The sequence below is a fragment of the Harmonia axyridis genome, chromosome 3 (genome assembly GCF_914767665.1).
Source record: "Harmonia axyridis chromosome 3, icHarAxyr1.1, whole genome shotgun sequence".
NCBI classification, from domain to species: domain Eukaryota; kingdom Metazoa; phylum Arthropoda; class Insecta; order Coleoptera; family Coccinellidae; genus Harmonia; species Harmonia axyridis.
This window is the reverse complement of record NC_059503.1, coordinates 59582846-59600316: the sequence shown is the minus strand read 5'-3', so window position 1 is coordinate 59600316 and position 17471 is coordinate 59582846. Positions and strand designations below refer to the sequence as shown.

At 34.8% G+C, this 17471-nt stretch overlaps 2 protein-coding genes across 2 annotated transcripts; one reads left to right on the top strand and one right to left on the bottom strand.

Annotated features, from left to right (window-relative positions):
• Nucleotides 1-17: 17 nt before the first annotated feature.
• LOC123675579 (uncharacterized protein F58A4.6) lies at nt 18-1170 on the top strand. Its single transcript, XM_045610955.1, has 3 exons — nt 18-405; nt 473-860; nt 921-1170. The coding sequence occupies exons 1-3, from the start codon at nt 128-130 to the stop codon at nt 969-971; spliced, it is 717 nt and encodes a 238-aa protein (XP_045466911.1). The 5' UTR covers nt 18-127; the 3' UTR covers nt 972-1170.
• On the bottom strand, nt 1070-17322 carry LOC123675576 (transmembrane protein 145). Its single transcript, XM_045610953.1, has 11 exons — nt 17146-17322; nt 16940-17089; nt 16103-16471; nt 12719-12880; nt 12457-12541; nt 9560-9781; nt 7649-7821; nt 5323-5454; nt 2084-2245; nt 1484-1844; nt 1070-1408 (listed from the first exon to the last, which is right to left on the bottom strand). The coding sequence occupies exons 1-11, from the start codon at nt 17230-17232 to the stop codon at nt 1203-1205; spliced, it is 2109 nt and encodes a 702-aa protein (XP_045466909.1). The 5' UTR covers nt 17233-17322; the 3' UTR covers nt 1070-1202.
• Between the last annotated feature and the right edge of the window lie 149 nt (nt 17323-17471).

Here is a 17471-nt window from a genome sequence, read left to right as displayed (position 1 = left end):
GATCAGTAGTTCTAAAGTACTATAATCTGTCAAAATTCAATGAGAAAAATAAAAATTGAACAATATTGCAAATAATAAATTTAAATTATAAATAATATATTTGCTCCTAAGGCAATAATTGTAAATTATGGAAAGTATACATATTATAATTAGAGATGGTTTTTACATTTACGAGGAATACCTAGTCGATGAAATTGGAGTTAATCCCATTAGAAATTCAGTAAAAAGAAAAAAACCAAAATTATATCTGCAGGGTATTTTTGTTCATTACCTAATGAAAGAATTGAGTGAAAGTGAATTATTTAGAAATAACTTTATCAATAATCAAAAACGGCTTTCAAATGGCAGAAATAATTTACACATAGTTTTGCAGACGACATCAATAGATTTATTAGATCATAATTGGTAAATGAGATTCATATAATTTCAATATATTTGAAAGTAACAAATTCGCCGGAAATTAATTTTTCAGGAACCATCGTATATGTGAAATGGTGAGAGAAAAATCTGAAGTGGACCATATTTTATCTTGGCTTTCGACTTTGGGTGGTGCTTATTCTGCATTAGGAGATTATTTTCAAGAGTGTGCAGAGATAGCAGCCAAAATTTCAGCAAATCAATTTAAATTAGCTTTAAGAATTGGAGACCCACAAATCGCAGCAAGATGTAGATTGTATCTTGCATTAAGCTTAATTCAAAGGAAACTATTCAGACAAGCTAAAAAAATTATTTATAGAGAGTATAGACAAGCTGTGAGTGATATAGTTATTGACATAAGGCTATTGAGAATGTGTAAAGGAATATGGGCTAAATTGCAGTATGAACATTTCTTGCATGTGCAAGAGAAGCAAAAATCTCAGGTGAAATAAATTAAATTGAATAATTACGAATTCTTCACACAATTATTTTTTCCAACCTAGGCTTCTTCTGAAAGAAATCATTCAATGACTGAAACTCGAAGGTATATATAATGGGGTCATAAATTGGAAAAATCACAGAAAAACTATTGTATAATCATTAGGTTTTGTTGAAGTACATTTTTCAAATTTTAGAGAAAAATTAATTCAAATAAGTAAAACACAACTTTATTTTTTATTAAGAATACCATGTTACGTCAATCAAATTATTACATGTATATGTTCTGTAGTAAAAGGTAATTGATCAAAAATATTTTTCTAGGAAAATATTTCTATTCACATTGTTCATTGGTCATGATTTTCTTCACCTGTGTTTTGTCTACTTATTGAATTATGAGTACTCATTGACATTTTACTAATTGTGAAAAGATCAATTGGAACATCCTGAACATAATCTGCATATCTTCCAGCATAAACTGTTTGATTTGTTAATGAATCTCTTCTATTTTCATTCTTAAATGAACCATTGGACATCACTGAATTGCTGGAAGCTGAAAGAATTTCAAAAATATAAATACAACAATTTATAAAAAAAAGGCGATCTAATTGTTGCATTGTAAACATACCTATACTTTCTCTTTTATGTCCAGAAAACTGTGAATAGTCTACTGGAGGTGGATTTTTTGCCACACTCCAATTCATTACATTTTCCATTATATTGTCCCTTTGATTTTGGATCCCTTCAGTTTCATCATTTTTCTTCACACCACTGAATCCTTGCTGATTATACATGCCTTCGAAAATTTCTTCAGTCCTTCTAGTTAAAGGTATAATTATTGTTTGTTCTGCTATTGTTGGTTCATATGGATGGTGCATAAAATTTTCTATTGTTGTTCCGTTTGATGGATTCAATTCCATAACTCCAATTTGAGTGGTACGAACATGAAATGGGAAATTTGTATTGGCTACTGAAGGCATGGTAAGTATCTAAAAGCATACAGAATGATAATTGCATCATATAAAATGAAAAAAATCATTGGCTCATGATATAACAATGATTAGAAAAAAAAACTACAATAAATTCGATTTCACCCTAAAGAAAATAACTTGCAGTATAGTAAGCATCAGAAGCACTCATGGTTTTATAAGAATGAAATCAAAGATATATTCAAATTTCAATATGATGACTTTATTAAATGATGACAAATAAACATTTCATTACTCACTAAAAAACTGAGATGTCCACCAAAAGCTATAAACAGTAACATTGCACAAACTATGGATTCTCGAACCCATTTATCAATGTAAGTGTTTCCTGATAAAATGAATACAGGTCCTGCAATAAACCATAGTGTTCCACATATGTTGAAAGGATAGTAAAAGTTACTCTGGAAATTTAAAATACGTATTAGTGAACAAAATTATTGAAATAATAATGCAAATTTTACAAAAAAATTTTTTTGTTGCCTCCTATCTGATGATAGTTGATATATCTTGAACCATTGAGTAAAATAATAATAAATAATATAAAATAAAAATAATTATGAAGGCGATGAAAAGCTAACTTGAAATTCATACAGAATTTCGATGTAAAGAATCTACGTTATGAGTGGAAATTCGCTCTCGAAATTTATACAACAAAATGAACTCATCGATTTTGGATATGAAGATTGAAGACGATGAAAAGCCAACTTGAAATTCATTCAAAAATATCAATTCTAATATAAGAAATCTACGTTATCAGAGAAACCCGGTCGATCTACAGTGTGTCCCGTAAAGACTACGTCAAACCGAGGGAGAATGTAGATCAAAGTATAACCCACCTGCTATGACAAAATTCCCATTATAAAAGTCTTACCGTTTTCGAGATATTTTTTTTGAAAATAATGAATTTTTGCCCCTTTCAAGTGTTTTGTCCTTACGGTTGGTACAATTTTACATATTTTTGGTTAATTTTTTCAGTAAAATATTGCTGAAGAATGATTTTAACGTTTACATTAAAAACATCCTCCGAACATTTTAAAGAGGGGCTATGAGAAATATTTTTATTGGAAATTTTGGTAGTGGATTATTTTGTTCATGAAGTTTAGCCCATCGTAGTGGAAAAAATTGTACCGAGCTACTGCTGTACATTACACCAATAAATTGTCTATTTTATAGTGATTTCAAAGAGGTATCACACAAGTCATTTGTTATTCAAAGAAAAAAGATATGGCTGTTTTCAAATAAAATAAAACGAAGTAATTTCCACTATGTTATTTAATTGTTAGCAACAATTGTTTCGCCACACTGTGGCTTCATCAGGCTACATTTCTGAACTGATAAGAGTACAAAGGTTTTCGGAATCTTATATAGGAACAAAATTGACACAAAATATTCGAAAGCTGTTTGGCTGTTTTCATCCAAATGGGTACGTTTCTGACAAAATCAAGTTTGTCAATTCTGTTAAGAAATCTTCGATATTGCATTACTTAGTGAACAATGGCAATTGTTTACGTGCGAAAATATTACTCGCATAATTATTCACCTCAACGAAATTCAATTTTGCGAAAACATCATGCAGATCCAGATTTTTTTAATAAGATCATTATAGGAGCGACGAGTCTTCCTGTACCAAGAATTGATACCAGAATGTCAATAACAATATAAGAAAATCGGTCGGCCTTGTCGAGTAATAGAAAATTTCTCTCGAAATTTCTACCAAATATTAGTCCAGTTAAAAAAAAGGCGGTTATCTGGAAAGTTTTCCGGAAGTTTTGAAAGTGGCTCTTTCGGAATTTAAACTTTGCCGCTTGCGCCGCCATCTAATGAAAATGGCGCTCAAAATCAGTTTTTTAGTAATATCTCTTTTTCGACTCATTTTATGATAAAAACAGTTATATACCACAGTAAACTAGAGAATATTTCCTACAACTCATATATCAGCACCTTTTTTTTGTAAAATCAATTGTTTAGGGAGTGAGAGCGCTATAGGTTCAATATGCGCTTTGGCTGAAAAACCCTTTTCCACATCACCTTGAGCTAGAATGAGCGGCGCGTTTTTTATCATGATGTCCCTTATAGGTCGTATCCATATCTAATGCCAAATTTCGAAATTTAGCGCCTACCTCTCCTGTGCACCCGTATAGGCTTTCTCACACCCCTTTTTACATTTATTAGAAATGAATTATAAACGATGTTTCTGGAGCTGGTGTCTTGAGTCCAACAAAGCGTATATACCCAATCATCGGAAGAAGAAGCCGAATGGATATAAACCCAAACTCAGGATAATTAAAGCCGCTGCCAGACCCCAACTCGCCAGACCCCAACTCACGGCTCAGTGGCTTGAGGATACGCGGCAAAGAACCACATCAAGAGAATTCAATCAACGGAAGATAAATATCTAAGATGGGCAATAATTGGTTTGTTAGAAACATCCAAATCCACAGACACCTAAAACGGAACAGAATAACTGACTTCATGAAGAAAAAAGCCGAAAGAATATTCGAAAAATTGATAGAACATCCCAACGAATAATTGAGAAGATTAATTGATTACGACCCTGATGAAGATGCAAGAAGAATGAATATATACATACCGCAAAAGACCCAGGGATCAATTGCGAAACGATGACTTAAATATATAGGAATCAAGAAAACACATCAAATTGAAGAAAAAATCCGAATAAAAAGGACTCCCGAATAACCCAGCACAATAGTGTGCGAGTAGAAATTTATCCGACCAAGAGATAAATGGTTATAGCCTTTATGCCCGAAACCTAAGAAGCAGCAGATTAGGTTTAGTGAGTATTCTCGCTCTTGATGAGCCAGGACCCTCACACTTGTTCCTTTGGATAAGGTTCGTCTGTAAATGGAATCCCCCTGCTTTAACAAAAAAATAAAAAAACCTCAGAGGCTAAGTTACAGAATTGTCGCATTTGGGGCTCGAAGAATGATTGTTGAAAAGCCTCTACATCCTCAATGTGTCAAGGTTTGATGCGGTTTTTGGGCTGGTGGTGTGATTGAACCTTACTTATTCGAAAATGAGACCACGTGAAAGATTAAGGTCTATGTTAATGGTCCACAATCGATTCAAGACCTTAAATAGGTATGGAGTTCATGAAGTTATGGAGGAGGAGGAGGACATACAGCCGCAAATGTGTGAATTGGTCATGGAAAATTTAATGAAATGGCTATGGTGCTGCAACCATAGCCGTGGTGGCCATTTGGCTGATATCGTTTTCCATCGTTAAAGGCATCCTCTTCGCAATGAACGCAACCATTGATTTCTCTTAAAATTTACTCGTTTCTTCAATAGAGAAATGTAACTTCTTATTCGAAAACCCTTTATAAATATTTTATTTTAATGAAAAAGTAGAGCAGCTTTGGCCATTCAACAAAATTAAAATAACTTCCAATTAGGACCTTTATTTGCGAGACATCTTATTTATTTAATCATGTCAATTGTTGCAATATATTATACGTACCTTCTCAGGATAATGTTTCAAAGTGAATATTGTTGAATAAATGAACATACACCAGGCCAACATTCTTAAAATAATTAAAGCGTATCCAGCGGGAGATTCGAATAAGTACAACACCTCCCCTGGATCGAAAACCTAAAAAAAAATGATAAATATCTATTAGCAATTACCTACTAGGTTCATTCAACTTTTACTATATCAATTTTATCAACGGATTATTTTTTCGAGCAAATATAAAGGAAAAATAACAGTTCAACATAGGTTCTCTCATTAAGTTCCATAAGGGAGATTCAGGTTAATTCAAATTGATCAAATAACTGCTCATTATATTTAGAAAGTACCGATATTGCACTAAGTTTTGGTTAGGGAATCCTCGATCTTCCACATCTTGAATTTTCATAAAGGGTTATTTCGTTGGCTGTTTCTGAATACATTTCATAAAATTGAGTTAATTTTTTTAAATCAATCGAAGAATCATTACTCCGATCAATCAAACACGTGAATGATCAGGGCCGCCGCCAGGACCGGCAAACCGGACATTTTCCGGGGCTCCAAATTTAAGGGGCGCAGTCAGTTAATAAAACATGACATATTTTTTGACACAAAACTGTTCTCTTAGTGAAAATTCCACTCTTTGTATTAAAATAACAAAATACCAATAGCCAATTTTTTTCAATCAAATTGGCGCTCTCAACTATTGTTATGAAAATACAAATATGTACTTGAAATGCTGAAATAATAATGGATTCAATATTTTTGATCATTCATTGTTAAAAGTCACTTCAAACCACTTTCAGGTATCCAAGTTCTCAAACTCAGTAAAACTGTCTGCGCAAAAATTTGAAGTGTACGTCTCAGTTTAGTTTTTAGTGGTGTTTCCGAATATTGAAACAGATTTTCAAAATTCCGATGTACAGGGTGTTTTTTCGAAGATTCAAACGATTCATAATTTTTTGCTAACCCGGACCTGGATTTTCAAAGCGGTTATTGCATGTTATGTTTGAGCTCTCAATTAGGAACATATTTGCCAAATATGAAGAAAATATACCGGGTGCTTCGTTCGATATGGCCTCAGAAAGAAACGGGCAAAATTCATAAAACACCCTGTATCTCGGCCAAGAAGACAGCTAGACCCAATAAATGGAGTATCTTCAGAACCGCCTTGGTGCCACCTATGCACCTGTGAAGTATTTCCGTTTCCAAATGAAACCTGGCACTGGAAGATGTTTTTAAAAACCTCCATTGGGAACACAGGGACCTTAAGATCGATGGCCGATATTTAAATCACCTGCGTTTCGCGGATGATATTGTGCTTATCAGCAGCGACTTGGTCGAGTTGCAGGAAATGCTTTTGGAGTTAAAGACAGCTTCGGAGAGGGTGGGCCTAACAATGAACCTAGAGAAGACTAAAATCCTGACAATAGAAGAGAGGAACATCCAGATAGGTATGCAAGTGATCGAAAGGGTTCAGGATTATATCTAGCTGGGTCATCAAATAAAACTGGGAATGGAAAACCAGCAAGCCGAAATTCAAAGAGGAGTCCGTATGACTTGGGCCGCTGCTAGAAAACTCAGCCATACCCTCAGAAATCCTGATGTAGGGAATCTATCGAAAATATTTTAAGTCCGAGAATGAAAATCCTATAAACGGAAGAATTCAGTGTAAAAACTTAGAATAGCGAAATCACACCCCTAAGTGATCTGTAGAAAGGCTTTGCTAACGGTCGAATCTAAAACAGCCTGAATGCCCATAAAACTCGGCATTTCAGCGCGAATAAATGAATTGAGTTCAGACCAGTCTACGAGAAACTACATCTACAACATATGTGCAACACTTGCACCGACAACGAGAAGATTAAAGATTTACGGCACACATCCCTACTGCGGATCGTGGAAGAGTGGAAGAAAAGAGGGGAGACCTCCAGGAATGGATTCTGAAGGGCTGCTAAAGAAGAAGAAGAAGAATGAAACACCCTGTATACAAAATATGGAAGAAAATTACATCAATACGAAGGAACAAGTGATCAAAATCTCCTGATTTCTCGTCAGAGGTTCTTCATTTTTTCAGTTGAAAAATTCTGAATAACGAAGAGTTACCGAATTTTTATTCATTCATTATTCGAATAAATGAGTATAAGACATTTTTTTTTATTGAACTACCCTGTTCACCCATTTTTGCTATAAAATGGATTATGGGTTTTTCAAATTTAGAATTTTTTCTCAATATTTCATTGATAAACAATCCCTTGGTGATGTTCGTCTGTTGAAAGTTAAATCACCTAGCAAAATATACTAATAATAACACAATGCATCTTAAGCGTTAACTCACCAATGATTCGTAAATAAATATTGTTACGTATGTCACTATATAAGTACACATAAAAATTGTTAGCTTTATGCTACATGAAACTGGTAAACGTCCTCTTGTAACAGTGTACCCTTTTGCCAGTAAAAGAAGCAACAGAAGGAAATATGTCTCTGATCCCCCCATTAAAATAGAGCCTAAAATGGAATATATTATCTAAATATCTCGTTCAATCTAGAGCAAGAAAGCCACAGAAAAACATGCAATGAAATAACAAAATGATTTATGTATCTACTAAGAAAAAGAAAAACTTGTCAGAATTTAATATGTTTTGAAAAGTCACGTATTCAGTTCCTCTAAGATAATTATTAGTGTTCAGATTTCATTACACAAAGTATTGATAAAACTAGGTGGATGACCCACGATTTCTTATACATAAAGGGTGTTTTTTTTAGAGCTATAGAACTTTAAATTGCAATAAAACAACGATGGATTATTCGATTGACATGAATTTTATTTATCCGCAAGATAATCTTGTGGCATTACATTTTAAATATGATTTCTGGCATATGACCGCCACGGCTGGCTTGGATGTAGTCCAATCTGGACGTCCAATTTTCGATGACTTTTTCCAACATTTGTGGCCGTATATCGGCAATAACACGGCGAATGTTGTCTTCCAAATGGTCAAGGGTTTGTGGCTTATCCGCAAAGACCAATGACTTTACATAGCCCCACAGAAAGTAGTCTAGCGGTGTCGAATCACAAGATCTTGGAGGCCAATTCACAGGTCCAAAACGTGAAATTAGGCGGTCACCAAACGTGTCTTTCAATAAATCGATTGTGGCACGAGCTGTGTGACATGTTGCGCCGTCTTGTTGGAACCAAGCTCCTGGACATCATGGTTGTTCAATTCAGGAATGAAAAAGTTAGTAACCATGGCTCTATACCGATCACCATTGACTATAACGTTTTGGCCATCATCGTTTTTGAAGAAGTACGGACCAATGATTCCACCAGTCCATAAAGCGCACCAAACAATCAGTTTTTCTAGATGTAACGGTGTTTCGACATACACTTGAGGATTAGCTTCACTCCAAATGCGGCAGTTCTGTTTGTTGACGTAGCCATTCAACCAGAAGTGCGCTTCATCGCTAATCAAAATAAAATAGACGTAGTGCGCGATACGTATTCCGCACAGAACCATTATTTTCGAAAAAAATTGCACTATTTGCAAGCGTTGTTCAGGCGTGAGTCTATCCATGATGAATTGCCAAACCAAACTGAGAATAAATCAATTGACAACTGTTAAATCGGTCGCCATCTTGAACAGTAATGCCAACTTAAAGTTATATACCTCGAAAAAAACATCCTATACAAAAAAACACCCAATCCAATATCATGAGATTTATCGAATATAATAAACAATTGGCACCGGTGCCTTTAATTGATTCCTTTAAGCTCTTCTGATGGTCTATTCCGAGTATAGAAGTTATTTTGCTAGATTGTCAAAAGGAATGTCAAATAATCCGAAACATCCGGTATATCGAAAACCGCGAAGAAAATCGAAGGTTTTGGATTTCTCCCGGGGTTTTGAGACAATTTCGAGGGAGGTCATATAATTGTGATTTTTGCTTTAGGAGACGCCCTCAAGGCCCTGATATTGTATACGTACATCTCTATCTTCTTACTCGAAGGGCTGTATCTTAAATAGAGCCTAAAAGAGAATATTTCATCTGATTAATTCGTTAAATCTAGTGCAAGAAAGCCACATATAAAACATGCATTGAAAGAGTAACATTGACACAAATACCTATACTAAGAAAAAGAAAAACCAATCAGAATTTAATATTTTTGGTATGTCATATTAGTGCAAAAGAAGTAAAATAAATATTTTATAATTTCATATACTGGTATATGAAAGTATCTACTTACCAAACCTTTTAATTTTTATTGGATTTAAGCCTGTCAATGCATATTTCAAATAAGCAATAGTTTGTAAAAGTATCCCAAATAGTTGTAGAACAACCGATACGAAGAAAATTCTGTACGTGGTATGGAGTAATTGTCTGGTTTTCAGTTCAAAGGCACTAATCACGACTACCAATAGAAGTACTGTATAAACTACTGAAAAAATTGTAAGGATTGGTAGAATATCTGAAAAACAAAAACAAGAGAATGAGTTGTAATATAGAATTCCTATTCGTTGTGTTTTTGGAGATTTAATTTTGAATATGCACGAATAAGCACGGTTTTACATCGGCAGAATATCTATCCAATAACCTGTTCAGTCTAATTTTTAATGAGTTCAGATTCTCCATAAGGAAAATAAAAGACCATGGTTCATTTCACAAGGTTTCTTCTACACTCAGGTGAAAAAAAGTTAATATCTGGTTAAATGTGAAGTCTCATATTTCTCTTATTTCAAGATCAATTTTCAAAATGTTTTCAGTAAACTGTAAATAAAATCATCAATTTCAACTTGCATATTCAAACATGTGATTTTCGCAGGAGCTGATTAAGACAATTTAGTATCTGGAAATGAACCAATTTATTGTTTCAGAGTGTTTATTTAATAGTATTTTACATAACATCGAGAAGATTTTCAGATATCACCACAATTACAGTTTTCATCATCAATATAATAAAGATATTCATCTTGCCTTTTATTAAGCAAATTTTTGCAACACTACAAAGTCTAATTTTTTACACAACTCAGCTTCAATGCACAAAACGTCAAGAGAATTCAAACGCTTTGAGACATATTAGACCTCAAATACGATAAAATTCGCCTCAAAGCTGAAAATGACTTCTCTGCTAAGCAGTTCTTTGCATAAAAACGTTCTAATTGTAATATCAATGTAGGTTAACACTTGCACTAAGCTTTTAATGAAGGTACTCATTCTCGAATAGAGTTTTTGGAGAATGTTCTGACTGAGCTACGTAGGCTTTGAAGTGTAAACATTCATTGTGAAGTCGTCTCAACCTAGTCCGCGAACCGTCTTTTCGTCTTAAGTTTCAACCGACTGAACTTACTCTTACTTCGACTTAGACGGAACTTGAACTTTACTCGTCTTTGACTTAACTTGAACTTACTCTCGACTCGAACTTACTTCGTCCCCTAACCGCAACTTACCCCGTCCACTCTGAATATCCTTCCCTCCTTCCGGCTTGACCACACCCTTAGGGAAAGTACCATCCCCTAGTCCAATAAGAGTTTAGTCGTACCGCCCAAAAAGCTCTTCGCGGATTCTTGGAAATCGAATATTCTCGACGGACTAGAACCTGATACACAGATGTGACACATCTGGTACAACCGTCTTGTCTTCGATCTTTCCTAACCCCAGTAAATCTCTTAAGTTTTACAACCGACATGACACATCTTCGACACCCCGAAGAATTAACACTTCCTTTTTACATTATATGTACAATAACAATTCGTTCCCTGTAAATTCATTGAAACTGTCATACCCTCGACACTTGAAGAAACTGATAGGTCTCCAAGCATCCTGTTGACCATCTCAATTATTTACAGGGAACAATAACTGGATCCTACATCAATATGAATTTTCATCACAAAAATCTCATTAAAACTATATTTTTTTTCAAATTAAGTCAATATCCCAAACTCATGTGGAGCAGTTTAGTTAGAGGAAATTTCGAGAGCACCTTGTGCGAGATAATACAGCAGAAACGAGGGAATACAGGTTAGCCTGTTTCACTGGAGCTATGAAAACGAGCCCAACTAGGGCATTGGATATCATTACAGATCTCACACCTCTTCATTTGTGATAGAGAGGGTGGCCTCATAGGCCACTCTCTAAGACTATCTGGGGAAGGTACTGGCAATGAGGGAATTAGGAATAAGAGAGCCTGGTCCTCCCTGACTAATTTTAAATACCATCAGCGAACCTTCCCATCGATAAAACCTTCATTACGATACTAAGAAGAAAAGAAGATTGGAAGAAGGAGTCCACTCAATGAAATGGCAAGAATGACAAGGTCAACACACTTGCCAGAAAAGGAGCACAAACTCCTTTCATCGGCCCGAAACCTTTCTGTGGCGCAGACAAATGAACCTACTTCAAAGAGTTTCAGGAGAAGGAAGAACCCGGAAAAAAAACACTCTGGCAGAATCTTCCTGGTTTGGATCACTCCAAAAAGTTTCTTCTAAAACTTTGACTCTACGAGATCCAAGAAGTGTCTTCTTTCTCTTCAAGTGGTAGTTAGAAGTGTCTAGATCTCAGTAAAATATGCTACACATCCTCACTGGATTCGTCACAGGGCCTTGTCGCCTTAGATCTCAAGAAAATGGGTCTAGCAGATAATGACCAGTGCATATATTATGTGGGGAGAAGGAAGAAACTCCGAATCACCTGGTGACGGAATGTCTCGCCATCACTCGCCAACGCCAAATCTGCTTTGGACAGGAAACTTGTAGAAGTGAGGAATTAACCTCCTTGAAGCCATCCCAGATATTGGAGTTCATTAGAATTCTGGATCTGGAAGGTGAGCTGTAAACCACGTTATGGAGATAATAGCTCTGAGGGGGGGACAATCGAACATTAGGTCAGAGTTAAACAGAACCTCCTTAATTAAATCTAAATCTAATTCAATGAAACTAAAATTCAATTTTTAAGTACCTAGTACAGAAACTCATCAAAGGTGCCACATTCATATTTTGAATATGCCAGTTCTCCTGATGTGATTACCCTGACAGTAGTTCATTTTATTACGAGTAATTACAATTTACTATAACTCGTCCACATTTTGCGCGTACCTGCTGATATTATTGATTTTGCAAGTATATAAAAATTTAGGAAAAAACTTACAGAATTCATCTGCAGAAAGATGCTCATGCCAGTAATCTCCTGGGGGGCCATTTGTCATCAGTATTCTGTACTTCACGTGTATGCCCTTGAATGAAAATAAATTGATTTCATTTTTAAGACTTTATTGTTGGCATAGTGTATTTGCCACGGGCGTTTGCAGGGGGGGAGCGGGTTAACTTTTAATATTCTAGGAGGAGTAAAGCAATACAATAAACTAATTTTTCTCAATTAAATTTGATAAGATTTATAGGTTACATCTTACCTTAAGGCTATTACAGTTGCTCAGTGCTATGAACCACCACCTTTCCCTTGAACTAGTAAAACTTCGTCCATTCTGGCACAAAACGTTTCTTCGTGGATTTTGGTTATTCGGTTCAGGAATGGACCTTTTTATTATTATCTTTTTCGTTTTCTTCATTGAATCCTGAAACAAGCAGTTATTTTTATTAGCAGAGTAAAGCACCAACTTGGCTTCAGAGGCTTTTGAACACACGTTCATTCATGCATCAATTGCGCCCTTGGAGGATACACAATTGTATGTAATATATACAGTGATGAGATGTGATATTACTATGACGTCGTTATTGGCAATTAATTCATCTTATCGAAGGATTGTGATGATACGATCCTCTTAAAATTTGGCTCAGTATCAGCTGACCGAAGTCATCTAGAGGACTATGAATAACAGAGAAATCGCAATGGGTGCCTTCCTAGACATATCTGAGGTCTTCGACAATACATGTGTCTGTCAGAGAGGGAATCAAAAGGCGAAAGGTACACCTCATGAGAATAAGTCTAGCAGAAAACGGCGAGTGCAGATTCTGCGAGTAGAAGGAAGAAATTCCGAACCACCAGGTGTGGAATGCCAAGCCATCGCTAGCCAACGCTAAAAATATTTTGGACTTGTAGAAGTGAGGAAGTAATCTCTTTTAAGTCATCCCAGATTTCAGTGCATTAGAACTCTGCAACTGGTGGGCATACTGTAGACTATGTTGCTTATGGATATTCGAGACATCCATTCTTATTTACATAACAAAAAATAACATGTATGTAATATATTCTGGAAATATTTCTGATACCTTTTGAATATTCCAAATTCAATGTTTGGCGAGACGTTCTCGCAAGCCTAGCCAATTTTTTGAGGGGATTGCGTTGTTTCATCCCGAGATCACCGATGGTATCGTCAGTTTGGCACTCAATGTTCTTTGTCAATTACACCATCCACTTCTATAGCGGAGGATTTTGCCAGAAGGAAATCATCTCCTATTGAACTCCTACCCTGCTCGACACTATTTGGCTTCAGTGTTCCTAACGTGAACTGACAATTTCAGTGTGTTATGGGCAACTTTGCTGGACTGGATGTTTTTGAAATCTCTTAATATGCTATTTCGGATATTAACATATGAGGTAATATTGTTCAAATGTTTCAAATGTTTACGATAAAAAAAATTTTGAAATGTTTCAAATGTTTACGATAAAAATAATTTTGAAATGTTTCATAATAAATAATTCCAAGATGTTCCTGAAATCTAACAATATAAAGATCTGAACCTTAACTTTTGAGTTAATTTGGAAACGATTCAAATATTAACGATGAAAATCATTTTTAAATGTTTCAAAATATGTCGCGCTGAAATGTAGGAATTTAATTTTTTGAATACTCCTATTTAAAAGTCATTTTGAAACGTTTCCAATGTTAACGATAAGAGTTATTTTAACTGTTCCCGAAAGTATATGAATCTAATATGTTTCAGAAATGTAACAATACAATGTGCCGAATATTCATAATTAATATTATTTGGAAATATCTCATGTTTTCTGGGTTGGATGTCCAGAATTGGTACATTACACATCCAATAGACGTCCAGAACACCATTTTGGACGTACAATTCGAGTCGAATGTATTGTTCTTATGCTGTATTAATGTTCACTGTTAGTTATGCACATTGTCTAGCGATCGAACTGCTGTCTGAATTTATAATTTTTGTTGAAATTTCGGGGAAATGGAGGGCTGAAGAACCCAGTTTTATGCTTGCTTATAAACCTCAGTTATAAATGTTATTCTTCAAAGGGCGATATTAAATAATTGAACATGGGAAGAATGAAATAATATTACTATATCATAATACAATGTGCCCGAATTGGACATACAGTGAAACTTCACTTTTGAAAGTAAAATGAATGCACATTAACTGGACCAACAAAATGCATCATCATTCATCAAATTTCATTTAGTTGTGTGGAAATACTATTGATTTTCAGTTGGAACAGAGAAAATAGATGAGATTCAAACAGAAAATTTATATATATTTTTGAACATTATATGTAGGTAGGCATAGATGAGTAGATAGGTAGGTAGGTAGGTACGTAACGGGTGTTTTTTTTTTCGAGGCATATAACTTTAAGTTGGCATTACTGTTCAAGATGGCGACCGATTCAACAGCTGTGATTTATTCTCACTTCTCAGTTTGGTTTGGCTTTGGCATTTCATCATGGTTAGACTCACGCCTTAACAACGCTTGCAAATAGTGCGATTTTATTTCGAAAATAATGGTTTTGTGCGGAATACGTATCGCGCACTACGTCCATTTTATTTTATTTAGCGATGAAGTGCACTTCTGGTTGAATGGCTACGTCAACAAACAAAACTGCCGCATTTGGAGTGAAGCTAATCCTTAAGTGTATGTCGAAACACCGTTACATCCAGAAAAACTGACTGTTTGGTGCGCTTTATGGGCTGGTGGAATCATTGGTCCGTACTTCTTCAAAAACGATGATGGCCAGAACGTTACAGTCAATGGTGATCGGTATAGAGCCATGATTACTTACTTTTCATTCCTGAATTGAACAACCATGATGTCCAGGAGTTGTGGTTCCAACAAGACGGCGCAACATGTCACACAGCTTGTGCCAGAATCGATTTATTGAAAGACACGTTTGGTGACAGCCTAATTGACATTTTGGACCTGTGAATTGGCCTCCAAGATCTTGTGATTTAACACCGCTAGACTATTTTCTGTGGGGCTATGTAAAGTCATTGGTCTATGCGGATGAGCCACAAACCCTTGACCATTTGGAAGACAACATTCGCCGTGTTATTGCCGATATACGGCCACAAATGTTGGAAAAAGTCATCGAAAATTGGACGTCCAGATTGGACTACATCCGAGCCAGCCGTGGCGGTCATATGCCAGAAATCGTATTTGAAAAGTAATGCCACAAGACTATGTTGCGGATAAATAAAATTCATGTCAATCGAATAATCCATCGTTGTTTTATTGCAATTTAAAGTTCTATAGCTCTAAAAAAACACCCTTTGCAATGGACATACGTTCGTAACAATGGACGTCAACAATTGCACGTACAATAGACATCCATTCAATGTCCATGAACGTTTGGACTAGAAATGGTCGTAAAATGTATGTCCGATGGATATATTGTGTGCTATATGGGATGCAGGCCGGCAAGAAAGACAACCAACATATTTGACGAGGAAATAATGTAATAAAAAAAAATTAATAATACATGAATCGTAAGTTAAAACAAACGACCTTGATTCAACGATCATTTCGAATCTGAAAATATCAATGAATGAAATGAACCGAGGAAAAATAATTAACTAAGTGTTACATTAACAGTAACTCACCACGTTCGTTGTAGTTTCAAGAATTTCATATCCATCTTGGCTAAATTCAAATGGAGTTTCTGTCGAAAATTCATTGCTGTATGTAGAATCTCTGTAATATTCAATTGTTGACGTTGAATAATCAGAAATGGTAGTATGTTGCTCTTCTGGGGTACTTGTTGTAGTTTTTGTCTTTCTTCTTGATGGTAACGTTGGCAGAGTAATAGTGTATGTTTTATCCGAATTTTTTCTACCTTTAACATTTATTCCTGTTTTCCTTTCATTCATATAAGTACATCCTGCAAGCGTCTTATAATTTGGTAATCGAGCAGTCAAATTGATCACTTGATTTTGTTCCACATGAACAACGGCTTCTTTTTCCGTACATGTCTAAAACATTATTGTGATGAAATGATAAACCATTTTCTTTTTGATTGTATGATTTATGATTATTATTACATTTCAATATTATTGTCTGTTTTTTCCGATATTTTTCATTTGCGGAAAAATATTGTAATAATAATCCTTTATCCTCATTTTTCGCATAATTTTCAACAAATTTATCCAATTTTCCATTTTCCTGGATCCAAAATAAAATATATACACACAACGTTTAAATTCTGAATAATAGAAATATTTCATTTTTTCTTAGATGAATCCTTTTTGGGTCGAAAAATGTGGCATAAATTCAGCATAGAAAAAAAAAATAAAAGCTCGTTCGCGAATCACGATAAATATTTTTTTTATATTTGAGGTATAAATGATAAATCTGGTGGATGCGCTCACAAAAAATTAAAAAATAAACTAAGATTTTTCTTCATTTTTCTTCAATTGGGTTTAGAATCATTTCCTTCCTACCTTTTGTGTCTTATAAACGGAAGGCCACTGATCTTTGGTATCATAATATAATAATAGGTTTGGGTCCCCATTCTCTTCATTGAATTCAATATGATATTCGAAATGCCCTTGATGAGATAAAAAACAAAATCTCGTGAGGAAAACCCAATCCTAAAACAAAATTTTTATGGACAATATCCTATTTTTGGTGATTTATTTCAACAAACCTCTTTTGTATTGATTTCGCCTTCAATATACTTCGAAGAAATCATTTTCAACGAAACAAGTAATAGCAAAGAAAAAAATTGATTCATAATTTCTTCGAGTTAGGTTCTGTACGAGGTATCTGAGACTGTTTATTGTAAAAGTGAAACAAACACCAACAATATATTTTATGAAGTTATATTCACCATGGAAACTTATACAACTTACATACAAACAATAAAAATTAATAAGAATACTGAATCACAATGTTTCAAAGAACTTTTTCAAACATGGAATATCCGATATGTGAATATTGGGAGAGTAATAGTAATTGTAATGAATTGATATA

Coding starts and splice junctions, on each gene's coding strand:
- LOC123675576 (XM_045610953.1), bottom strand. CDS start 17,232: ATGAATCAATTTTTTTCTTTGCTATTACTTGTTTCGTTGAAAATGATT. Junction 17,090..17,145: donor GCGAAATCAATACAAAAGAG/GTTTGTTGAAAT, acceptor ATTTTGTTTTAG/GATTGGGTTTTCCTCACGAG. Junction 7,822..9,559: donor AATAAAAATTAAAAGGTTTG/GTAAGTAGATAC, acceptor ATTCCATTTTAG/GCTCTATTTTAATGGGGGGA.
- LOC123675579 (XM_045610955.1), top strand. CDS start 128: ATGGAAAGTATACATATTATAATTAGAGATGGTTTTTACATTTACGAG. Junction 406..472: donor GATTTATTAGATCATAATTG/GTAAATGAGATT, acceptor TTAATTTTTCAG/GAACCATCGTATATGTGAAA. Junction 861..920: donor AAGAGAAGCAAAAATCTCAG/GTGAAATAAATT, acceptor TTTCCAACCTAG/GCTTCTTCTGAAAGAAATCA.